Source organism: Chelonoidis abingdonii, chromosome 1 (genome assembly GCF_003597395.2).
Source record: "Chelonoidis abingdonii isolate Lonesome George chromosome 1, CheloAbing_2.0, whole genome shotgun sequence".
Classification (NCBI taxonomy): domain Eukaryota; kingdom Metazoa; phylum Chordata; order Testudines; family Testudinidae; genus Chelonoidis; species Chelonoidis abingdonii.
The window spans coordinates 17,677,427-17,702,844 of NC_133769.1; the positions used below are offsets into that span (position 1 = coordinate 17,677,427).

The window sequence follows — 25,418 nt, forward strand, 5'->3', positions numbered from 1 at the left end:
CTTTTGGTGCCCTAGGCGGCTGTCTATTTTGCCTATGGCTAAGGACGGCCCCGTATTCATCCTTTGTAATCTGACCTAGTTTCCACTTTTTGTAGGACTCTTTGATTTTTAGATCATTGAAGATCTCCTGGTTAAGCCAGGGTGGTCTCTTGCCAGACTTCTGATATTTCCTACGCAGTGGGATAGTTTGCTCTTGTGCCCTTAATTATGTTTGTCTGAAAAATTGCCAGCTGTCTTTGTTTTCCCCCTTAGACTCACTTCCCCTGGATCTTACCTACTAACTCCCCGAGTTTGCTAAAGTCTGCCTCCTTGAAATCCATTGTATTTCCTTTTGCAGTCCTATCATTCCTTAGAAAAGTGGTTCTCAAAGTTTTTTCTTTTTTTTTTCTTCACGGACCACTTGAAAATTGCTGAGGGTCTCGGTGGACCACTTAACGATCTTTCCAAATGTCGTTTCTACCATTAGCTAACTATTGTAAAGCACTTTGGATAAAAGCACTGTAAAAAAATGTAATTTTTTGTTTTGTTCTACAAATAAAAGCACACAACTCATATTTTAATATTAGTCTTACCTTTCTAATGTGATGGATGTGCCCTCTCCCCTATCACAGCAGCACCTGAGCTGGGACTGGTAAGGAGGGAGGGTCTCTACCCTGCCACAGAGCTGAGGGCAGGCAGGAGCATCGTTTGTCCGCAGTAACCACAGCCCTGGAGCTGGGAAAAGTTGCCTCTTTCTCTGGCTGCCGCAGCCCTGCATGTCCCAAATTCCCCCCCTCCCACTCTTCTTACCCTACTGCCCCCTCCCACCTACCCTCTATTCCCCCTCCAAGGTCACCACCTCACATGTGCATCTTCTCCAGGGTCCAGGTACCCAATTACTGGAGCCAGGCCTGTGCAGCTCCACTAATTAGGTGGGTGGCCCTTCATTCTCTTGTGCGGCTGCCCAAGTGCACACCTTAGAGGGAACTATCCGCGGACCACCTGAATAGAGCTCGTGGTCCACCCAGTAGTCTGCAGATCACAGTTTGAGAATCTTTGCCTTAGAATCATGAACTCTACCATTTCACCCAAGCTGCCTTCCACTTTCAAATTCTCAACCAGTTCCTCTCTATTTGTTAAAATGAAATCTAGAACAGCCTTTCCCCAATAGCTTTCTCCACCTTCTGAAATAAAAAAAATTGTCTCCAATACATTCCAAGAACTTGTTCGATAATCTGTGCCCTGCTGTGTTGTTTTCCCAACAGATGTCTGAGTAGTTGAAGTCCCCCCCCCACCCCAAGTCATGTAGGTGTCTAACTTGGGGAACAGATCTCACTTGGTTTCAAAGTACAAAGATGGTAGGTGATCCTCCCTGAGCCCTACAAACGTGACCTAAGACCTGTCTCAGTCTGGACTCTCTCCGTCATTGCTAGTAATAAAGCTTCTGGTGTGTGTGCGTGTGCGCGCCCTGTGCGCAATCCTGCGCTATTTTAGTGGGTGTACACAAGTGTGAGGGTACAGCAACACAGGAAAGTGGTGGTTTAAAAAATAAATAAATAAAAAATCCACTGTTAATGGACAGGAAACAGATTCCCGCTCTCTCATTCAGAATGGTGTCGGCTCTGCAGGGCTTGTAGGAGTTAAAAGGAGTAGCAGCTTACTTTGTCAGTGAGAGATTTGCTGACTTCAGTACACAGTGGAAGATCTCCAGTGAGATGTAGTTACATTTCAAAGTAGAACTGCATATAGATGAAGGATAGAATTTAAAAATAATTGGTTTGTCTTGTAAGCTCCTTGGGAGCTGAGCCCCACAAACACTGTGTGAATGTACAGTAGTACAATGGCACCATGACCTCAATTAGGGCCTCTACATCTTATCGTAATACTCGCATTAATCAAATGTTAGGCTGATAAATGAGATGACCAAGTATGTTACTTTCTCCTTTTCTTCCAGGATCGAATCATCAACTTAGCTGTTGGTAGCTTAACATCCTTGCTGCTTATAGTAAGTATTCCACTTCCCAAACTACATTTCTTTTCTTTCTATGGTTCAAATCCTGATTCTGTTGAAGTTTAATAGGAAAACTTCCACTGACCTTGAGTGGGCCCAGGTTTTAGCCCCATGTGCTTCCATCCTTTGCACACTGGCTTGCTAGTCATTTGAGACCCTTTGCCTTTAGGGAAGGGAGAATGCCATTTTCTTCTGGCAGTTTTATTTTCTGCTGCTGCTTTGTGGGAACTGAGTCCTTTTAAAAACAAGTAATAAAGTTCCCCAAATCCATGTGAGAAAGGAACTCTTCAACAGCACTCCCTAGTGCTGGATGAAATTTTAACATGTTTGAGGCTCCCATTGCTGTGCTATCTCACTGTGCTTTCCTCCAGCTTTTGAAAGAACCAAGTGCTATCACAAAAAGGGGGAGGCTACTCCATGATCTGTGATGGTAGCCGCTGACTCTCCTGACTTTGAAAGCCAACATGATGGGTAGAATCTGAAGTCTGAATATTCAGGGAATCCAGCCTGTTGTTGGAAAGTCCAGAGAGAAAATCCTTGAACAAAACCAGGATAGAATGCCATGCCCATCACAGCCTCCAGCCTCAGAACTCCCTTGAGCTTCACCTTCGAGACACGTAGTAGAAACATAGGTGGCAAAGTAGTTTGGAAGATTTACAAACATGTATTATGACCAGAACCTTGGAAGTAAATTAGCTGCTGCAAAAAGACACACTGCTGCAGTGTTTGTTTTTTTTTTGGTTTAGGTGGCTTAACGTTTGGCTAGCCACATGCTACATAGCCAGTTGGAACTTTTTGACTGGCCTTCAGAATTAAACCCAGTTATGTAGGACCTGGTTCTTGAGGTGACAAGATACAAGATAATATGGCAAGACTTGTATCCATGAGGGATGGTTACAGTCTGCTGGGAGTGGGATATCTTTCAAGACTGCCAGAAGGAGCACTATTCTGGTTAATACATAAGGAATTCTACATGGCTTTTTCTCCCTTAAGTTTGTGTGTGTGACCCTTGAATTTTCTGTTTCCATCTGTCCTTCTACATGGACATGAGGATTGTATTGGGCCACTGGAAGGGAACTATTGTACAATCACTAAGGATTTGTGCTTATGTGGTTAGAGGTACTTAGTTATTTAAAAATTCTGTCCATAGTCCTTTCCAACCTCTTATACCTCCACCTTGCCTCTCGCCATGCTGGGTGGGTATTGGTTGTAGTGAGACACGCCCAAGGAGGAATCCTAAACTGTTTCCTTGGTCACTTCATAACTGCTTCTGTGAGTGGGTCCGGGTGTGTGTGTGGTTGGTTTCTTCTTTTTTTTTTTTTTGCCACTATGAATATATTTAGTCTCTCTGTATTTCTCTGTACAGGTCACTCTGATCAGTGCTTTTATCTTTCCTCAACTACCTCCAAAACCAGTGAATATATTTTTTGCTTTCTGCATCTCCTTGTGTAGTGTTTCTGCTGGCATACTTGTAAGTAATTGCAACATTTATTGTGAAATATACACAGTTGTATTTTATGTACATAATAGATCCTTTGTTTTTCCTAATACAGTAGTGAACTAGCTACACCTACCCTCTAAGTAGGGCAGCTGTAGATTATAGTACAGATGTGCACCTGAAATCTGGTAAAGCACTGGATATTGGTCAAAGATAGATATTGTGTTTATTCTGCGAGTGCAGAGGGGCAGACTTCTGTTCTCCTATTGTCCCCTCCTGAACATCCAGGCTACAACATCCTAATATTTAACACACATTCACAGAAGGCTTGTCTATGCACCTGCTACAGAGAGTGTACAGGTCACATCCTACAACAAAAGACTATGCTATGGTTAGAGGTTTACTTAAATCACGGAGAGAAAACATTTTTTTGCAGGTTAGTCATGGTATAAATAGATTTCATAGCTTTGTTACACATCTTGAAATGTTATTTATGCCATGATTAACAGTGTGATCTCTCCACAGCATTTGTCAAACTGGGGGCCCTGACTCAAAAGGGGGTCACAAGCCTATTGCAGGGGGTCATGGGATTGCCACCCTTACTTCTGTGCTGCTGCTGGTAGCAGTGCAACCTTCAGAGCTGGACGCCTGGCCAGCAGCCCCTGCTCTCTGCTCTGTCTTCAGAGCTGGGCAGCCAGAGATCAGATTTCATGGTCTGTGACATGATTTTCACAGCTGTGAATTTTGTAGACCCCCCCTAGCTATGGTGTGTCTTCTTACACAACAAGCAAGACTTGACTTAACTTCTGTACTGGTGGGAGCTGCCACAGGAAAGGGAGGATAGGGATGCAAGTAGAGTTAAAGATGGCATCTCAAGTATGCAAAGACTTTCTGGGAATCATTAGGGGGACTTTTTTTTTTTAATTTGACTCCAATCTGTTTAACTGTGAATTTCCTAGCTTTCAGACAACCACTGAAATAATAAATCTACTTGACATGTTAATGGCTTATTGACACAGCTAAGGGCTTGTCTACACTTAAAATGCTACAACCGCACTGCTGTGGTGCTTCACTATAGACATTACCTATGCTGAGAAAAGGGATTCTCCTGTCAGCATAGGTACTTCCACCTCCATGAGAGGTGGTGGGGCAGGTAGGCAGACAGAAGAATTCTTCTGTCAACCTCTAGTGCTGCCTTCACAAGGACTTAAGTCTGTTTAACTACACTGTTCAGGGGTGTGGATTTCTCACACCCCAACCACCATAGTTAAACCAACTTAATTTTCTAGCGTGGACCAGGCCTCACTGTTTGCAAAGCAAGCTCACAAGTCTTGTTACTTGCATAATTAACATTTCTCAAAATGAAACTGTCTTATGTCTAGAGGAACGGTAAGTAAGCTGACTGTGATACTGACAGGCAATACATGAGTGGTTAGTATCTCCCTAAAGTGTGGAAGTGCATTCCACAAGAATGGTGTAAGAGAGAAGTGGGTGGTTGTTCTTAGTGCTTAGTTTTCAGTGAGGTTTCCTTCTATTAACTGCTCTCTTCATTAGTCCGATTTAAAGGGGGGCTGTTAATGAAAACCCTACAACTTCTTAGTTTCACAGTTACATACTCCTGCACTGAACTGTAGCCTGTTTATCTTGCATATAAATACCTGATTTTATTTCTAATGCAAAATCACTCTCTCCTTTCTAGATCTACTGGTATCGACAAGGAGACTTGGAACCTAAGTTTAGGAATCTAATTTACTATATCTTATTTTCTATTGTCATGTTATGTATATGTGCCAACCTGTACTTCCATGAAGTGGGTAAATGATTGCAAGACTGTTCTTAGCTCCACCTTAGAAACAAAAGGGATAATCAGCTGGACAGGAATGAAGAAAGGGGTTGTTCAGGGATAATCAGTACATGATTTTCATGTAAATGTATATCTAAAGTCCCTCGTGTTGGGAAGAATTATTGCCATATGACATGACACTTTGCTTTTATTTAAGAGCTAACTTTGCACTTAATACACATTCCAACTATACTGATGTTTCAGATGGGCACAAGCTTTTTCATTTTGGAAAAAAATGCATTTTTTTATTGTACAGATCTTTGCAATGCTGCAATTATTTGTAACAGAATAAATAAATGGCATCTTACAGTTACATAAGACAAATACTTTATTTTTGTTTAAACTGACTATACAATTATTTCTGTTCCCTAGGCAACCTTTTGTTGAAACTACAGCTTAATTTCACATTAACAAAACCACAGACTGAAAGACCAACTCTGATTATGAAGAGCTAATTACAGAAATAAATAAAATAATTTATGCATCAGTCTTTAATTTCTGTAGTTATTTTCCCCACAATCACTCACACACTCACACGCACACTTAGAAGGCTGCTCAGCCTAGTGTGTCTGCTATGAGCCTGAAGTGGCGAATGAATCGCTTTCCATTGCTTTAGGGACACAGGCCCAAACTATCACAGAGCTGCTGCTTCAAAACCTTGCAAAGGGTGCTACCACCTCCTTGCCATCCCCCAAATATTAATGTGTTGCATCCAACTCACCTTCAGAGAGAGGCTGGAAGTGTAATGAGAATAGCTAGTTAGGTAGGCAGTCCTTCTACCCGACCTGGAATGGCCTCTGAAGGCTCGAGGCTTTTTTGTTCTCTAGGCTTTAGAGGGATGCTGGTGGACCTCCATAGCCTTCCCTTTCTTATAATTTTCCCTTTTATTGAACTTGCTGTAGTGATTATTTTTTTACTTAAAAAAACAAACAAACCACTTTTGATCTTTCTGCAACTCCATCCATTGCCAGCAACGGACTCTTCAGGAACAGGCACAGTGAAGGACAACCCTGTAAGCATCTGTAACTAGGGTCCTATGTGCTGGAAATACTGGTACGTCCAATGAAACTGGGAAAACAGACCCCTTCTGCAATGCTCCTCTTGCCCACACCCTCTGAAGTCACTGAGCTATCCTCAGCTAAATGTCAAGAGGAAAAGTAACAAGTCGTAACTCTGTATTGTAGAAGAGCCAGGAAGTGCAGAAATCCTCATCCACTTTCCATGAAGTGTGTGCAAACTAATTCTTGTTGCTGCACTAATAAGCTAAGGGTTACAGTCCTTGGCTTCCATCCAGTTTTCAAGGTGCATAAAGTCCAACAGATGGGCAACAGCCAGGTCAAAATGACTGAGTGGATCCTAGCAGTGTGTAACTGAAACTTTTAACCCCTTGCTGCAAAGCAGTGGACTGGGGCTTCAGTTAGCTGCTGTACCCTTTACAAATGAGGTACACAGTCTTGCAAGCAGTAAAAGTGCACTGTAGCCATTTCAACTTGAGAATGTTCTACAGGTGTGGACTGACTACATCCTTTGGAAGGTGGAACAGGATTGCAACTGTAATTTCATGATGCAAACAGGTTCATTTAGAAAGCAGACATGATTACTGCTTCTTAGTGACAACTCACTAAGTCTTCAACATCCTTTGAATCTTCAGAATCAGGACTGTCCAAACACGAGCCAATAATGTGTGATCCCTCTCCATGGTGTTGCAATATAGGATCTGCAATGAGCCATAATATGTTAAGGACTCAAACTTATTGTACTGCTATAAAAACTTACCTCAAAAACACATAGGTAGTGCTTCGCATCAATTTAAATTAAACTATTAATGTAGCTACTCTGAGACCCTCTAGTTTTTCAAAAACAATTTCCTCTAAAAAGCAGGTATACAGAATTGCACACAACAAAAATTACTGATCAGTCTCTGATCTCTAACTCAAGCCTCACACTGAGTGGTGTCCACAAGGGCTGGAACTGCTACCACCCATCAACATTCTTCCAGCTACAGTATAAGTAGTCTAAAACTAATTAGTTGGCATTTACCATTGGTGCAGTGGAGGAAAGCAGATGAATGCATGACTTCCTTGTTTTGAAAAAAGCTTCCAAATCCTTTCATCTGAAGAGGCTTATTTCTAAAGTTTCAAACTAGCAATGATTTGGAAGGTAAGTTTTATATGAAGATTCCATAGATAAAGGCTATAATGCATAGAATGATTCAATTACCATACTGAACCAAAGGAGCCATTCTCAAACGGGGGGTTTTAATGGGGTTACTAGGGCTGGCTTAGACTTGCTGGGGCCCAGAGCCGAAGCCTAAGCTGCACTGTCCATCAATGAAACCAAAGCCTGATAGCTTCAGCCCTTGGCGGTGGGGCTCAGGTTACAGGCCCCCTGCCTGGGGCTGAAGCCCTTGGGTTGGGACCCCCTGCCCGGAGTGGCAGGCTCAGGCTTCAGTCCCGCCTCCTGGGGTCGTGTAGTAGTAATTGTTGTCAGAAGGGGGTCACGGCGCAATGAAGTTTGAGAACCCCTGAACTAAAGAATCTTGTTTCAGGCCAATTACACTAAGCATCTGTCTGACAGTACCTGTTAATGTTGTCAGAGGTAAGACAGATTCATTGTCTATATCATCTGATGTCTGAATAAAACCATGGGGTGAAGGAACAATAAGGACAGTTTCATCATCTATTGCAGACTGATCAACTTGTTCTTCTATGGCTGGAGAACCTAGGTCCTGCATGATGAGAGATTGAAGGTTAAGATGTGAGATGTTTATCCATAATGGAACACAGAAACATTTGTTTCTAGAAAACAGTTACGTGCTGGCTGTGGCAGAGATCTTTTTCACAGCTAGTACTAGTTAGAGGGAATGGAAAATGACTGACATATTCAAAAGCACTGTTGTAAGTGACTCACACTGGCTATAAACTGAATTTCTCACCATGTTGGCTACTCATTTCTAGATGTGGTAAGACATATGTAACATCTTTACAATACTTATCTACATGGGGACCAAAATTTGATAAGAGGGCTCTTCAGTGTAACAGATATAACAATGGCTGGAACTTGAAGCTAGACAAATTCATACTAGATATCAAGTGCAAACTTAACAGTGAGGGTAACTTAACCACTGGAAAAACTTACCAAGGGTTGGGATGGATCCCTGGAAATTTTTCAGTCAAGGCTTTTTGGGGGTAAATGATTCTCTAGTTTAAATTTATTCAAGTAAGTCTTATGGCCTGTGTTTACACAAGAGGTCAGACTAAATCACAATGGTCCTTTCTGGCCTTGTAATCACAAATTATTTGTACAACAGATATAATTGCTTTCTGTGAATTTAATAAGGAAGTTAGGAAAAAAATTAACACCTTACCGATACTTCTCCTTGAGTCGTAACTATAACTGCTGCATTCACTGTCAAGTTTTAACTACTCTAAGCACCGCTAAGGAAGAGTGATCTTGACTGCTGTCAGCTAAAGGCTGACTGCAGAACAGCAGGGGTTACTGGAACTGGCAGAATGAAAATAGCTGGATTGTTCAGATTCACAGCCGGAGTGTGGACTGCTTGGGCTGGCTAGGATGGTCCAGCCAGTTTTACTAATACCTGTTCCTCTCGGCAGATTTGTTAGTACTATCCTTGTGTCTGGCCACCCAGCTGGTTACCCCTTATCAGCTGCTGTCAAGCAGGGTACGAATGAACACATGTATGCGATGCATGCATCATAGCTGGGTCCTCCCTCACTAAATTAGACCAGATCCGAGCTTGCTCTACTTAATGCAAAGTATGAAGTACCTAATTCAATGAGGATGCAGCCTGCAGAAAGCACAGCATAGTTGGACCTTCCAACACTGAGGTGCTACTCCTAGGCCCAAACTGAAAAGCTGGCCCTCAAGGTACAGGGGATAGTGGGAAAGGGAACTGGGCACTTCTCCAGCTATAGTTATCAAATCCCTGCAATGTGAGTCCATACCTTCCACGCACTGACACAACCGTAATGGCAGCAGTCAGGGAGAAATGTTTATACAGAAAGAGAAGTTTACAGAGGCCTTTTTAGAGTCAGTCCTACTCCTGAGAACTCCTCTTGAATAAAATAATCCCCTCTATCTCCACTAGTGAAACTGCACAAACCCCAAACTTCCATTTAGCTAGGAGGATAAACAAATGAGAATTACCAAGTCAATTTGCTTTTTCTTCCTAAAATAATTAAACAGTCTAACATCCTTTCATATCTTTACCCATAACTAATGACTTGAAAGTTTTGATTTTGAATTGCTAACATTTTTGTCTTCATAATCTGAACATGGTAACTTAACTTATTTTGATTCCTATGTGACAATCCAAGCTGGATATGAGTCAACAGTGTGCCCTTGTGGCCAAGAAGGCTAACGGTATTTTGGGCTGTATAAGTAGGGGCACTGCCAGCAGATCTAGGGATGTGATCGTTCCCGTCTATTCGGCATTAGTGAGGCCTCATCTGGAGTACTGTGTCCAGTTTTGGGCCCAACACTACAAGGAGGATGTGGAAAAATTGAAGAGAGTCCAGTGAAGGGCAACAAAAATGCTTAGAGGGCTGGAGCACATGACTTATGAGGAGAGGCTGAGGGAACTGGGCTTATTTGGTCTGCAGAAGAGAAGAGCGAGGGGGGATTGGATAGCAGCTTTCAACTACCTGAAAGCAGGTTCCAAAGAGGATGGTAGCAGATTACAGAACAAGGAGTAATGGTCTCAAATTGCAGTAGGGGAAGTTAAGGTTGGATATTAGGAAAAACTTTTTCACTAGGAGGGTGGTGAAGCACTGGAATGGGTTACCTAGGGAGGAGGTGGAATCTCCTTCCTTAGAGGTTTTTAAGGTCAGGCTTGACGAAGCCCTGGCTGTGATGATTTACTTGGGGATTGGTCCTGCTTTGAGCAGGGGGTTAGACTAGACTAAAATAGAGCTCTCAAACTGCCTAAAATGTAAAGCTTATTATTGCATCCATTTCAACTAAAGTGAAAAGAAAGGGATGCAAATTGAGGAAAGTCAGTAGCTTTGGACTGTATGTAGGATGTACTGATCCTGCTCATAAAGAACAGCAGAGAGATGGTTCAATGTACATATCTGTTCTCTTGCAGAAACAAAATCTAACACCATCTGAATTATAGTGGGATTCCTGGCTGAGTGAGAAAAAAAATTGTAGCATCTGTTATATCCGTCATTTTGGAAAACAGTTTGTTGAAGGGGACGTGCACTTTAACAAACTCTAACAAGCCAAATAAAATGCAAGTTGGTCTAATTTCTTGATACTTACCTCTATCAATTGTTCCGATTCATGGCCCATCTGGGTATGGAAACTGTATGGTGGGCCATGAATGCTCACAAAATTAGGGCTGGGGTACAGGAGGGGGTGAGGACTCTGGCTGGGAGTGTGGGCTCGGGTGGGGCCAGAAATGAGGGGTTCAAGGTGTGAGAGGGGGTTCTGGGCTGGGGAAGGGGGTTGGGGTGCAGGGATGGAGGGCTCCGGCTGGAGGTGTGGGCTCTGGGGTGAGACTGAGCGACTTAAGGTGTAGGAGGCTGCTCTAGGCTGGGACCACGGGGTTTGGAGGATGGGAGCGGGATCAGGGCTGGGACAGGGGGTTGGGGCGAGGCCAGAAATGAGGAGTTCAGGGTGCGGGAAGGGGCTCCGGGCTAGGGCAGGAGCACTGGAGGGGGTCAGAGGTGCAGGCTCCAGGCAGCGCTTACCTCAAGCAGCTCCTGGAAGCAGCAGCATGTCCCCACTCCCGCTTTTATGCGGAAGTTCGGCCAGGCAGCTCTGTGTGCTGCCCCGTCCGCAGGTGTCACCCCTGCAGCTCACATTAGCCGCAACTCCCAGCCAATGGCAGCTGTGGGGCTGGCGCTTGCGGCAGGGACAGTTTAGGGGTGACTGCGCTAAACACAGGAGCCAGAGGGGGGGACATCCGTGTGGAGCGGCCTCCGAACCCACTCCCCGGCTGGAACGCGGGAGCACGGCAAGCCCCAGATTCAGCTCCCCAGCAAGAGCTCGAGGGCCGGATGTGTCCCACTCCTGAATCTAGCCTATACAATGGCTCCAGTTTTATACTTATTTAGATAAACTCATGGCTGCGTCTGAGATGTGGAGCTGTGAGAGACTGTAATTTGTTTCACAACTGAATCTTTACTGAAGTGTTTGAACATTTAATAACTGGACTATTCTGCTTAACCAATCAAATCCTGCAAAAGAAGTCAGGAAAGGTCTGCTGCAGCTAAGAGGACACTAGCAAGATTAGTACAGTAAAAAGTTGACTGTGAGAAATACTGTACTTCACCTCTCCCTTGCTCACACAATATATTTGTAAAGAAAAGACTGACTTGGTAGACAAATAGCTGGCATGTTTATCTCCTAAAACCATAAACCATGAGTACACTGCTTTGATCCATACTATCTGGGTCACGCTATGTTATGCTACCTACCTGCATTAAAGCAAAATCCTCAAGATGAGGACTTGGGGAGTACAGATTCCTAGTCCACTTGTGAGATTTCTGTGCCACTGAATCTGAACCCAAACCCTAGCCTTGATCTAACTACCACCACCTCCCAACATGTTTACAAAGTTCTGAGACAGAAAAAGCCTCTTCACAAAATGCTTGTGCAGCTAAAACGCTAGATGACAATTAAAAACCAGCACTATTGACACATTCACAAGGACACTTTGATTTTTTCTCATCAGGTCTTTATTTTGAACCATCATCCATGCTGCTGCAATCGATGCAATGGTTGTCGATTTAGCGGGTCTGGTGAAGACCCGCTAAATCGATGGCAGAGCACTCTCCAGTCGACTTTGGTACTCCAGTTCTCTGAAAAGAGTAAAGTAAGTCAACCAGAGAGCATCTCTCGTTGACACAGCGCAGTGAAGACATGGGATAAGTTAACCTAAGGTACCTCAAGTCCAGTTAAGTTATTCACATAGCTGGAGTAGTGTAACTTAGGTCAACTTACCCCGGTAGCGTAGACAAGGTCTTAGAGCAGAGGTAGGCAACCTATGGCACACGTGCCGAAGGCGGCACGCGAGCTGATTTTCAGTGGCACTCACACTGCCCGGGTCCTGGCCACTGGTCCGGGGGCCTTTGCATTTTAATTGAATTTTAAATGAAGCTTCTTAAACATTTTAAAAACCTTATTTACTTTACAAACAACAATAGTTTAGTTATATATTACAGACTTATATAAAGAGACCTTCTAAAAACATTAAAATGTATTACTGGCATGCAAAACCTTAAATTAGAGTGAATAAATGAAGACTCGGCACACCACTGCTGAAAAGTTGCTGACCCCTGTCTTAGGGGCAGTAGTTTCAGATATTCTGATAGTTTAATCATGCACTTCCTTACCTCAGTGACGTAAGTGTCAGTTAAATTGGAGTGGGAATCCTCTTCACGTTTGAGGTCTGTATCTGAAATCTCTTCTTCAGTTCTTACCATCACCCCATCTAACAGTTCGGTGCTATTTCTGCCACTGAATTTGGAGGAGTCATCGTCAATGTAGGCAGACTGCTCTTCATCACTCAGCTTGGACTGATGGATGTCATGTGGAAAAGTGTCTGATTCCAGGGTACTTGGAGGATCTGTCAGGTCAGCTGACTGAATATGTGAATCGACAGTAAGTTCTGCCTGGGTTACGGAGGAGATGTCTTCAGTAGCAACAGTGCGAATTATGACACTCGGTGTGTGGCACTGCACTGTGACATTATCACTTGCGTTCAGCAAATGTTCTGGCTGTAAGAAGCATTAACAAAGGATACAAAATAAACAGTATTTAGCACTTTGTTGCTTTTTCACCTGTCTTTAGTCAAACACAAGTTATTGGGGTCAATACATGGGTAACTGGGTGAAATTTAATGGTCTGTGACATATAGGAGATCAGACTAGATGCTCTGATGGTCCCTTCTGGCCTTCAACTCAATGAATCTGCAACTTGGTTGAAACTGTTATATCTAGTTTACAGAGGAATAAATAAAGAGAGGCATAGCAAGGTAAAGAGAATCAGTGGCAGAACTGCGGCTAGAACCAGGGGAGTCCTGAATCTCCATCCTGTGATCTCACTACTAGACAACATTTTTTCCTTCCTGTTTGTAACAAAGAAGGAAAGTGATAAGCTTAAGTATTATTTAACTTGAGACAGAAAAGTCATCAGCAGTGATCAAACCAGATACCTTCAGCACCAAAAGCATGAGCTCACACCACTTGAGCTAAGTGATTACAGTTAAAATAATAGTCCTAGATTCAGGAGATCAGAGTACTATTTCTATAACTGCAACAACTTTCCTATGTGACTTTCAATATCTGTTAGCTTTCCCCCTCTGCTAACCAGGCACAATACTTCCCTACCTTACAAAGGTTGTGGGAGGATAAATGAATTCATAGATGTGAAGATTTCAGTGATAAGATCTTAGAAAATCCCATAAATAAAGTTTTTAGGTATCAGATTTTAATTTTGTTCAGGCCACCCACTAGATGGAGACATCACATGTTTAAACCAGTTTAATCTTCAACCAAAGATCTAATCTCCAACAAGGACTATGCTGCCCATGCCAAATTTTAAACTTCAGCAAGTTTTCTGCAGCCTGTGGTTTGAAGAGTTTTTTTTTTTAAATAGGAAATTCTCACTCTTCAATATTTTAAAATGACTGGAGAGTGAGCATGGAAAATTTCAGCTCCAGAGGGAATATTATGGAAAGTTATGAGCATGTCAGAAAGGTGTATGAATTGGGAACTGCTTCGTAACCTTAGCATATGGAGGTAACCAGGGATCTGCTGTAACCACAGCGAATGACAGACAATAATTATTAGCCCACCCTTTTCCCAAGATGTTTCGGCATTCTAACTCTTCAAGATACGTACGGATAAGGCATGGACTATGATCTGCTCTGGAGAGGCAGGAGCAGCAGCAGCTGTCAGGGTCACTGTGGGACTGGTAGTCAGTGTTAAAGGAAGGCCTTGGTTTGAGCTTGTCTGTAGTAAGTAAGTGCCGGGAGTTCCAGTAGGCTGGAGATGGAAGGACTAAGAAAGGGAAAAAAAGGTCAATACAAAGATTACCCACTTCCTGAACCATGTCAGCGCACTCACTTATATGGAATCCCACTAGCTAGAAATCATACTGAAAAAACTCCTTCCCTGTGTTACTTATCACAATTTAACTGGAGTAACTGTAAAACCTCATTTTTCTTCAACAAACTAAATTAGCTAAATTAGGGAAGAACTAATTATCTGTAGTCTTAGCAACTGCCTCTCTGCCCTAAGAACTTTCTCCTATGGGGTAGTGGAGGGTTCTGTTTAGTCCCCTCTCCTGTTCAGCAATGGATAGAAGAGTTAACAAGGGGACATGGTTAACTGGAGTGAAAATCCTGAACTGCACTGATGAAGAATCTTTTCACACATCTTTCAGTGAAATTACAATGTTAAAAGCAGGTCCTGCTATCCTAAATCCACTTAGAATACAGCAATTTGCACCCACTGGTGGGTTAATTCTCGTCTGCCCCTCTGCTGGGACATGATCCAACTCCCACTGAAGTCAATGGAAAGACCAAATGGGAGCTGGATTGGGCCCTGGCTGACCAAATGGAAATGGGGAGGAGATAAAAGATGCCAGGATCCCATGGGGGGAAAGATAAGGAGAAATTCTTGACTTCCTGGTCTTGCTCCCAGAGAGGAGTGACAAGGAGACAGGCCACTCTAGCTACAGCTGTTCAATGAGGATATGGCAGCATAGACCCACCCCAACCACGTTTGCCACTGACTGCAGTAATAGTAGAGAGACTGTGCCCTACCAATAATGGGATGAATGGTACAGGCACAGGGGAATCTTTTGCCAGCAAGGGTCTCTCGTGTTATAAACTCCTCTTATAAGAAAGATTTTTATTAAAAAAAAATATTAAACACGCACTGCTACAAGATGGTTTCACAAAAGTTAATATTTCACATTGAACCTTCACAGCTCTAACTAATTACAACTAGGTCCATATTTTGCTCTGGATTTTGTAACAGAAGTTTACTTCAGAATCACCATTAAAATTTCCCTCCTCCATTTTGGAAATCAACTACAAACATTTAACAGTTTAACGGCATATAAAGGATAAGTGTGATATTGCAAGGAAAGTTCTACTTTACTTACTGGGAGAATCTCAAAGGTCTGTAGCGTTCCACTATTTAGTGTTATTGTCTCAGAGTCAACAGCAGCAGCAGGAGAATCAGCTGAGGCTATGGGAGTAGGGAAAAAAACAAAAAAAACACATGTATACCAAAATGTGTCAGCACAGAAGGGTGTCAAGCAGAGTATTGCTACTCCCAGTGCTGAGAGAAAGGAAGCTGACTGCAGTACTAATGCCAAGGTTCTCTAGTTTGTATCTAGAATACAACACTCTTTAAAGAAGCCATCTTACATGAGATGGAAATAGAGGGAAGAAAGTATGATTAACTGCATAGGGATTAACACACAAAATGATATTCAAGGGATTTAATGATTTATGTTTGTAATGACATTTTAAAGAAATTAATATTCTGGAATAAGTATCCATAAGTGGTTTGAGCATTGGCCTGCTAAACCCAGGGTTGTGAGTTCAATCCTTGAGGGGGCCACTTAGGGATCTGGGGCAAAAATCAGTACTTGGTCCTTCTAGCGAAGGCAGGGGGCTGGACTCGATGACCTTTCGAGGTCCCTTCCAGTTCTAGGAGATATACCTATCTCCTATTATTATTATAATTATAAGACCACCTTATAGGTCAGATCCTCAGCTGGTGTAAATCAGCGATAAGTCAATGCAGTTATGCTCTGTGTTGATCCACACCAGCTGAAAATTGGCCCTGTATTTGCATTCCTTTCTGTCCTCCTATAATGTGTATGTGCACCAATGGATAAAGTGCAAGATGCACTCAAGTACATTCAATCACATTGTATGTAATGGCTGCAACCTACTGAAGGTACAAATGCTAATACTATAGGAGCTTGACTGTTTCACCGGGTTACTGAAAGCAATTTGAACAAGAAGGAGGCTATTAAATAGCAGCTGCTAAAGTTAGACATTTTTAAATCAGCAGGTCCAGATAATTTGCTTCCCATAAGTTTTAAAAAAGCTGGCTGAGGAGCAATCTAGACTGTTAATTTTGACTTTCCATATATTGTAGAAAACTAGGGAAGTTTCTGAGGGCTGGATAAAAGCTAATGTTCTGCCAACATTTAAAAAGGGTAATCAGGATGATTCAAGTAATTAAAGGTAGGGCTCCATGTCTGTCACGGAAGTTGCAGAAGTCACAGATTCTGTGACTTTCCGTGACCTCCGTGATTTCTGAAGAGGCCAGTGTGGCTGACTCCAGGGCCGCCCAAGCAGTTGGCCCCAGGGACCACCTGAGCAGCCGCTGGTGCGGCTGGCCACACATGCGGCTGGAGCTGCCACTGTTGGTGGCCCCCAGCAGCTGACCCCTGGGCAGCCACAGCAGCTGCTGCTTGGCAGCCCCTGGCAACTGCTGCCACTGGACTCACTACTAGACGACCCTCTGGCACCCTCGCAGCAGTGCCCCCCCCCCCCCAAGATTTAGTCATAGGTATTATAGTAAAAGTCATGCAAGGTCGAGCAGTGAATTTTTGTTTATTGCATGTGACTGTCCATGACCTTACTAAAATAGCCATGACTAAATCATAGCTTAATTAAGCACTGGGGCAAAATGATGGATTTCCGTTACAACATCGATTAATAAAAATCACACAGAATCATATAAATTAATGCAAACAACCACTGGTTTATGGAAAGAGATCTTGTCACAAATTCAGATTTGATGAGATATATATCAAATAATGTAGAGGAATGGAATGAGGTTTTCCAATCTCAGTCCTGTACAATTGAGTGGCATCAGAACTAAATTCTGTAAGACATTTTCATTTATTTCATTCATCTTTAGGGCCTACTAAAATTCACGGTCCATGTTTGGTCAATTTCATTGGTAATAGGATTTTAAAAATAGTAAACTTCATGATTCAGTATTTAAATTTGAAATTACGGTGTTGTGACTGTAGAGATCCTGACCCAAAAGTTGTGCAGGATCACAAAGGCATATGCCGGGGCGGGGGGGGGGGCGTAGGTGTGTGTTTGTGTGATACTGCTACCTTGACTTCTGCACTGCTGCTGGTGAGGGCAGCTGCCTTCAGAGCTGGGCAGCTGGAGAGCAGTGGCTGCTGGCCAGGAACCCAGTTCTGAAGGCAGAGCCACCGCCAGCAGCAGCACAGAAGTAAGGATGGCATTGTATGGTATTGCCACCCTTATTTCTGCACTGCTGTCTGCAGAGCTGGGCCCTCAATCAGCAGCTGCCACTCAGCTGTAGCCATTCAGCTCTGACGGCAGCAGCACAGAAGTAAGGATGGCATGGTATGGTATCACCACCGTTACTTCTGCGCTGCTGCTGGTGGGTCGCTGCCTTCAGAACTGGATGCCTGGGCAACAGCCACTGCCCTCCGGCTGCCTAGCTCTGAAGGCAGCGCAGATATAAGGGTGACAATACTTCGACCCCCCTAAGATAACCTTGTGACCTCCGCCCATGCAACTCCCTTTTGGGTCAGGACCCCCAATTTGAGAAATGCTGGTTTCCCCCATGAAGTCTGTATAATATAGGGTAAAAGCACATAAAAGACCAGATTTCATGGTCCGTGATGAGTTTTTCATGGCCGTGAATTTGATAGGGCCCTACTCATCTTAAAACAAGAAACCTTTAGGTTTTATTATAGGATATAACAAGTATGAGTTTCAAGTACTTACAGACATGAGTAATCTGGACTGGAATCTGCAAAGCTGCCATAGGACTCGGAGAGTTGCCTGCATTCTCTTCCAAGTGAGCCACTCGAATCTGTACATGCTGAACCCCTGAACTGGAATGAGTGTTTGATAACCCACTTCCAGATTTGTTTTCTGAAAGCTGGTGCCCTGGGTTGTTTTTTTGGTTCTCATGCAGCTGTTTAAGACCTTTTATTAGCACTGAGGGAGAAAAAGAAAATTCATTCTCAGACATGCTGAAGAGGGGCATTTGGAATCAACACTGTGCACCAGATCTCTGAGAAAGATCTAAACTGAGGGTCTCACCCGTTGGACTCTTCGTAACTTCAAGAGCCCCTGGGGTTTGAGAGAGCATATGCTGCTGGTTGGGAAAGTAATCAAAGCCATCCAAGTAGAGCATCACTGATTTTTCACCCCAAAGGGAGCACTCGCTGGAATATGGACAAGAGTAAGTGCTCCCCCCTGTTGAGGTATACATTAAGCACCCAAAGAACAGAACAGGACCACAAACTCTTAACTAGAGGGCTTCTCTTACTGCTGCCCTTGAAAACTAGTTACTAGCTGGATCCCATTATGTTTTCAGTGGCTGTGGGTGAGGCATGTGGCCATACGAAATGGGGATCTTCCTGAGCATTTACAGTATAAACATGTTTTGACAACAGCTCAGGCTCATGTTTCTTTGATCTGCCTAGCTAAAGTCAGAGCTATTGTTCACTGACTTGCAACAAAGACCATGTGTCAACTCTCTCAAATGATTAAAGGCCAGAGAGGAATTGGGAGGGAGACCCTGGGCAGGGAGCTCGAGCATATAAGAAAGGCTAGAAATCTGCAAGGTCAGGACACCAAGAATCCTGTGAGAGACCATGCAGCCTTCCATATGAAGCCCAGCTTTGCTTTTTTCAGTTGAACCTCTGACAAGATGATGCTTCTTCAAGAAGACATCACAGCCAGCATGGATCCTGGGAGAATGAGATGTATGTCTGCTTTTCAGACTTGTCATCTGAAGATGAGAACCTTATCAGAATTGTTTGCACAAACAATTTGAGTGCAATCGCTGGTACTTCATATGGGAGAAAGAAGCCAAAGGATAGGCAGAGGCCAGCATCAGATAGATCAATCAGCAGAATGGACAGGAAAGTGGTCTGGTAATTCCTACCTGTCTGCATTCTCCATCTTTTGTTCTCCTTGTGTCTCATTCATTTCCTTCTCTGCCTTTTGCTCTCCTTTCCATCTGACTTTCTCCCTGTTCTTCTTTCACTCTTTCCCTGTTTCTCTGTGTGTTCCTCTCCATCAAAATATTTGTTTAAACCCAAACTCCAGTCTAAATTCTCTCTCTTTTTATCCTTCTAACAACAATCCTTCTGAACTAGAGGGTGTTTTATGCTGGCATGTGTTAAAAGACCAGCCTCCATTCCAGCTCTGCCTAGGGAAGTAAGCTACTATGACACAGAGGCCCCTTGGTGATTCACTACTCTGTGTCAGCAACTCCTATCAGACCTGACAAACCTGCTTCCCCTAACATACTGCTGTCATAGAATTTTTCTATAAAAACGTTGTGTGAAGTATCAAACAAAAGCTGGTGACACACTGGTCACGACTATCATTATGAAATGTAGGCCTTCAAACTACAGAAATTATGGGTAGTTACTGACATAATGCTTTAAAGTCTGTAACCAAACAAAGGGAGAATCCGGTTTCTACCAGACTGGAGGAAAGGTAGTTAGCTCTCGGTCTCCAGTGTAAATTAAGCATTGTGGAACCAACACAAAAGAAACTCCATTTGCTATATTGGACTTAGAAAAGGACAACAAAAATGATTAGGGGTATGGAACAGCTGCTGTATGAGGAGAGATTAATAAGACTGGGACTTTTCAGCTTGGAAAAGAGATGACTAAGGGGGGATATGATAGAGGTCTATAAAATCATGACTGATGTGGAGAAAGTAAATAAGGAAGTGTTATTTACTCCTTCTCATAACACAAGAACTAGGGGTCACCCAATGAAATTAATGGGCAGCAAGTTTAAAAGAAACAAAAGGAAGTATTTTTTCACACAATGCACAGTCACTTTGCCAGAGGGTGTCGTGAAGCCAGATTCATGGGTTCAAAAAAGAACTAGATAAGTTCATGGAGGATAGGTCCATCAACAGCTATTAGCCAGGATGGGCAGGGATGGTGTCTCTAGCTTGTTTGCCAGAAGTTGGGAATGGGCAACAGGAGATGGATCACTTGATGATTACCTGTTCTGTTCGTTCCCTCTGGAGCACCTCCATTGCTCACTGTCGGAAGACAGGATACTGGGTTAGACGGACCTTTGATCTGACCCAGTATGGCTGTTCTTATGTTCTTATGACATAATCCTGAACTGTAACCTTCCACCTGTGTGTACACTGTCTCTTTGGGGACAGTTTACCTGGTAATTACTGTGAATGTTCAGTGGCAGGGGCAAGACACTACCAGGGGCTGCTTCTGGGGAGTCTGGGGACAGCGGTATACTAAGTGTTAACATGCAACGCAAAATACAGGCTGGCAGAGTCCTGTGGAGTTTGCGGTGTTAGGGAACTGACACACAAGTGTCACAGCTACACACCCCTTTTCCCAGGACATTTCAACAAATCATATCCTAACCCTGGCACTCTAGTCTTTGTGTGGTACACTGCTATCAGGTCTTGATGTGGTAGGGGAGTTGGCTCTAGTAGCAGGATGGAATAGGAATTGGAAATCCTCAGTTCTATTTTTGGCTCTAAAAGGGAAGTAGGATCTAGTTGTTAGAGTAGGCAGGACTGGAAGTCAGGATTACTGGGCTCTATCCACAGCTCTGAGTGGGCTGTGGTGTCTACAGGTTAGAGCATAGGATTAGAATTCAGTGCTTCAGTTATGCCACTGGCTCTTTACCATGGCTTTCTCTGATCATTGCATAGGCCAGTGCCATCAGATCTGGATGTTGTTTCTTGAGAAAAATTCAGACACATGAACACCATTTTCCCATCTCATTTTCTAAAGTACATGCACTTCTAAGCATGGATCTGAATCCAGGAGAGTGAGTCAACACCCCCATTGAAGAGGCTGGGATGAGGAAGGCTCAGTGCTCTCACTGCTGCTGTTACTGTTAAGCAGAACATTACTGCAGATACAGAGCAGAGCCTAACACAGGCACTGTAGTGATCTCAGGCTCAGGCAGAGTTTACCTTTTAAAATACAAAGTCTTGTACTCATGTTTTTCTCTACCTCTTTCATTCTCTCCTTTCTGTTTTCCTGTCCACCCCTAAAAGCTGTTTAATTTAGCATGATGGGGAGGGTGTAATTTTGGATGAACATAATTGTTTAAATGCAGAAATAATTTTGAACTCAAGGGTGCTGGCACATGCTAGAGGGTAGCAGGGTTGCAAGAAATAGGCAATGTGGATTAGTTAAGAAAAAGTCATGCCAAACCAACCTAATTTCCTTATTTAGCAGGATTACTGGCCTAGTGCATAGGGAAGAAGCTGTGGACGCGATCTATCTTGATTTTGACATAGTCCCTCATGATTCTCATAACCAAACTAAGGAAATGTGCTCTAGATGAAATTACTGTAAGGAGAATGCATAACTGGTTGACAGACCATACTCAAAGAATAGTTAGCAACGGTTTGCTGTTAAACTTGGAGGGTGTATCTAGTGGAGTTGCGCAGGGGTCAGTTCCTGGGTCCAATAGTATTCAATATCTTAATTAATGACTTGGATGACAGAGAAGAGTATGATTATAAAATTTGAGAATGATACCAAGATGGGAGGGGTTGCAAGCACCTTGGAGGACAGAATTAGAATTCAAAACAGCCGTGACAAACCGGAGAATTGGTCTGAAATCAACAAGCTGAAATTCAGTAAAGACAAGAGCAAAGTACTACACTTAGAAAGAAAAAAAAAAATCAAACCTACAACTACAAAATGGGGAATAAGTAGGTGGTAGTACTGTCGAAAAGGATCTGGGGGTTATAAGGGACCTCATATTGAATACGAGTCAACAATATGATGCAGTTGCCAAAAAGGCTACTGTCATTGTGGGGTTTATAAACAGGAATGTCTTATGTAAGATATAAGAGGTAACTTTCTCACTCAACTCAGCACTGCTAAGGCCTCAGCTGGAGCACTGTATGCAGTTCTAAGTGCAACACTGTAAGAAGAGATATGGACAAGCTGGAGTCCAGAAGAGAGGAAGAAAAATGATAAAAGGTTTAGAAAACCTGACCCATGAAGAAAGGTTAAAAAAAGCTGTGTATGTTTAGTCTTTGAAAAAAAAGATAAGGGGGGACCTGATAATCTTCAAATATGTTAAGGGCTGTTATACAGAGGGCTGTGATAAACTGTTCTCCATGTCCACTGAAGGTGGGACAAGAAGTAATCGGCTTAATCTGCAGCAAGAGAGGTTTAGGTTAGATATTCAGAAAAACTTTCCTAACTAGAAGGATAATTAAGTACTGGAATAGGCTTCCCAGGGAGGTTGTGGAATCCCCGTCATTGGAGGTTTTTAAGAACAGGCTGGACAAATACCTGTCAGGGATAATCTAGATCTAGGTCTACCTGGTCCTGCCTAGGAGTTGAGAGCTGGACTAGATGACTTTCAAGGTCCCTCCTAACCCTACATTTCTATGAATTTGTGAAGCAACAATATGCATCTCTATTTAGAGAGAGGTCAACACATTAGTCAGCTTTTAGTTCATACCCAGAAAAAAAAAATATAAATATTAAACTCTCTGTTCAAACTCAATTTCTCAGGAATCTATAAACATTTTAGCATGTTTGAAAAATAAGTACATAATAAACAAGCTACAGAAACCCCAAATTTGGAGTATTTGTTTAAAAAAATACTGCATTTTTCAAAATTACAATCAAACAATTCCTAGTGTCATAATTCGCATATAACAATGCAAAGAGAAATAAAATGTTCTCCCACCCTTGCAGAAGATGAAGACAGACTAGTACAAGAGGTTGCAGGCCAGAAAGGATCAGTGCAACTGGGAAACGCTTCAAGACACCAGATTCACCCTCCAATCCGGCAGTGTAAACTTTCTACTGCATCTGTGAGTAAAGTGGCACATGGCTCCTAGAAAGCCACTCATCTTCACTTCTTGTTCCCTCTGTGATTCCTAGTGCAACTAGCTGTGGGAGCAGCCCACATGTAAAGAGTTGCAGGCCCAGGCCTTTGCTTTTCTGGACACGCAATTCAGTCTTCAGTGATACCAGTGGATATTCCCCACCCTGGGCAGCAAATTGCCTTCTGTCTGGTGAGTGAGGAATTGGAAGGGGGACTGCAGCCTGTTGATTCATTTTGTCTTTTTATTTTGTAAACTATCTAAGGTGGGGACCGTCTCTTACATATGTTTGTACAGCACCAACACAGTGGGGCCCCACTCACGTTGTGGCCTCTAAACATTCCTGTAATACAAATAATAAATACTAATAATTGTCATAGGCAGGTATCCATTTACCAACACAACTCCTACCACAACTGGAATCCTCCTGAAAGCTTTTACAGCAAGAGCAAGGACTGAACAAATGAGCATGGAGACTGAATTAGCCTCTGACTCAGGCAATTGCCCCTCCCGCCGAGAACAGGGATAAAGGACATTAGCAGGCAGACAGTAGTGGGGAAGCTTACACTGTCATTCTCTGTCTCTGCTCTGTTGACAATCAGGAGTCAATCCCAGGGCTACCAATGTGGCATCTTTCATAATTACTAAGTTCATAATTTCTTAAAAGTCATAACTCCATTTACGAGTAACAATACCTATTACTGAGGGACCTGTGAAGCAGACTTTCTGAAGACTTTAAAGAAGAGAACAAAATGTGTAACTAACACATTACCAGGGAATGAAACATCTTTGTGGTTTGCAATCTGTCTTTTAATTGTCCACCATTTACTCCGAAGCCACTGTGGTGAGCGGACACTGCTCCATCCTTCAGCCAGTAGATCCCAATTGATTTCATTTTCATCAGACACCTCAAGCTCTGCTATCCTGGCAGGGTAATAGAAAAAAGGAATCTGTCAGAAGCTGCCTTCAGGCCTTTAAGGGATGTTAGACATCTTTGCTTAAGAATGGATTTAGGCTTCCAAGGCTCCATGCTGCCAGATGTCAAGCAAATCACAGATGTCAGAGATGGATTAGACTTATTATCTCATCCAGTCCATCTCCCTGCCAATGCAGGTTGCTCTTCCTCCTATACTTATTGTAGTGCCCTTCCAGACTAATTTTAAATCTCCCAAGCAATGGTGCTTTCAACACTTCTCTTGGGAAACTATTTCCTTCAAACATCTCATGGGCAGGAAATACTTCCTGATATTCAGCCTAAGCTTTCACTCTCTTAATTTCATCCCATCACTCCTAGTTATACTCTTCTTTTACCCTAAATAACATCCATCTCTCCTTAGTATGGACTTATGTCTCCCTTTAGATTTCTCTGAAGTAAGCTATACATAGTTAACTATTTAAAACTTTCCTCAAAATCAATCTCTCCAGGTTCTTCAGAGCAGGGATTGTCTTAATATATGTTAGCAAATATCTAGCACCCTGTGGGCTCTACTACAATCTGTAGGAATAATCATCATCCCTGAATTCCCTTCAATTTTTACAGTATGCTGGGGAAGAGTTTTTGCCTGTAAGCTGCAAAAGCCCTCTTCATAGACCAAGTAGTTGTACTGACCATAACTGCTAGCTACAGGAACAATCCTAAAGGGATGAATTATGAATGAATGGACAGACTGTGAGAGACTAAATGCATCAATACTATTTTCACACCAGTACTGAGAAACATAACCAGGATGTATTGTAATTTACAATCAGTCAGGTTAATCATTTTGAATGTATGTCATAAAGCAGTGACTAGTGCTCTGTAAATCATGTTTGGATTCCCTGCCTGTCTCTCCCTTTTATCGCCATCCAAGAAAATTATCAAATCATAATGAAAAATTGACTGGCTGAAAAATCTGAGTTAAAAGTATTCAAAACAGAAGAGGAACTGAATGGCTCAGAAGATTTCTAGTGGACTACTGACCCTTTCACCACTTGGTTATCAGTTCAACTCTAACTCAGGCAGGGATCAAAGGTGGTGTCATCTGGTGGCCTACATGAAATGAAATTGTGGTCTCAGTTTAGTTCCTTGTGGACATGCGTCCACATCACAGAAACCACCACCACACTTGACCCTCGTTGGCACTCTCAGCAGAGAGGCCAGGGACTGAATGGGCATGGAGACTGAACTACCCTCCAGTTCAGGGCTGAAGCGCATTGGTGGGGCAGTGTGTGGGAAGCTTGCACGGTCGCTGCCTGTGCTGTACCTGTTCTGTGGAATAATAGAAGACTTCAGTCTCCAGGGCTTTCAAT

General features: G+C 42.9%; 2 protein-coding genes across 3 annotated transcripts in view; one reads left to right on the forward strand and one right to left on the reverse strand.

Annotated features, from left to right (window-relative positions):
• Positions 1 to 5,495, forward strand: part of TMEM243 (transmembrane protein 243) — a 23,450-nt gene extending 17,955 nt beyond the window's left edge. Inside the window, exons 3-5 of the mRNA XM_075064354.1 lie at positions 1,934 to 1,984; positions 3,357 to 3,461; positions 5,128 to 5,495. Of these exons, the coding sequence (XP_074920455.1) occupies positions 1,934 to 1,984; positions 3,357 to 3,461; positions 5,128 to 5,250 (279 nt within the window). The 3' untranslated portion in view covers positions 5,251 to 5,495. The remainder of the gene's footprint in view (positions 1 to 1,933; positions 1,985 to 3,356; positions 3,462 to 5,127) is intronic.
• Positions 5,496 to 5,581: 86 nt separating this feature from the next.
• The window catches only part of DMTF1 (cyclin D binding myb like transcription factor 1), a 49,826-nt gene continuing 29,989 nt past the window's right edge, over positions 5,582 to 25,418 (reverse strand). For both annotated transcript variants that reach the window (XM_032765803.2, XM_032765804.2), the window contains 7 exons: positions 23,902 to 24,053; positions 18,044 to 18,259; positions 15,412 to 15,497; positions 14,142 to 14,300; positions 12,633 to 13,016; positions 7,852 to 7,999; positions 5,582 to 6,988 (listed from right to left, as the gene is read on the reverse strand). In XM_032765803.2, the coding sequence (XP_032621694.1) occupies positions 6,879 to 6,988; positions 7,852 to 7,999; positions 12,633 to 13,016; positions 14,142 to 14,300; positions 15,412 to 15,497; positions 18,044 to 18,259; positions 23,902 to 24,053 (1,255 nt within the window). In that variant the 3' untranslated portion in view covers positions 5,582 to 6,878. The remainder of the gene's footprint in view (positions 6,989 to 7,851; positions 8,000 to 12,632; positions 13,017 to 14,141; positions 14,301 to 15,411; positions 15,498 to 18,043; positions 18,260 to 23,901; positions 24,054 to 25,418) is intronic.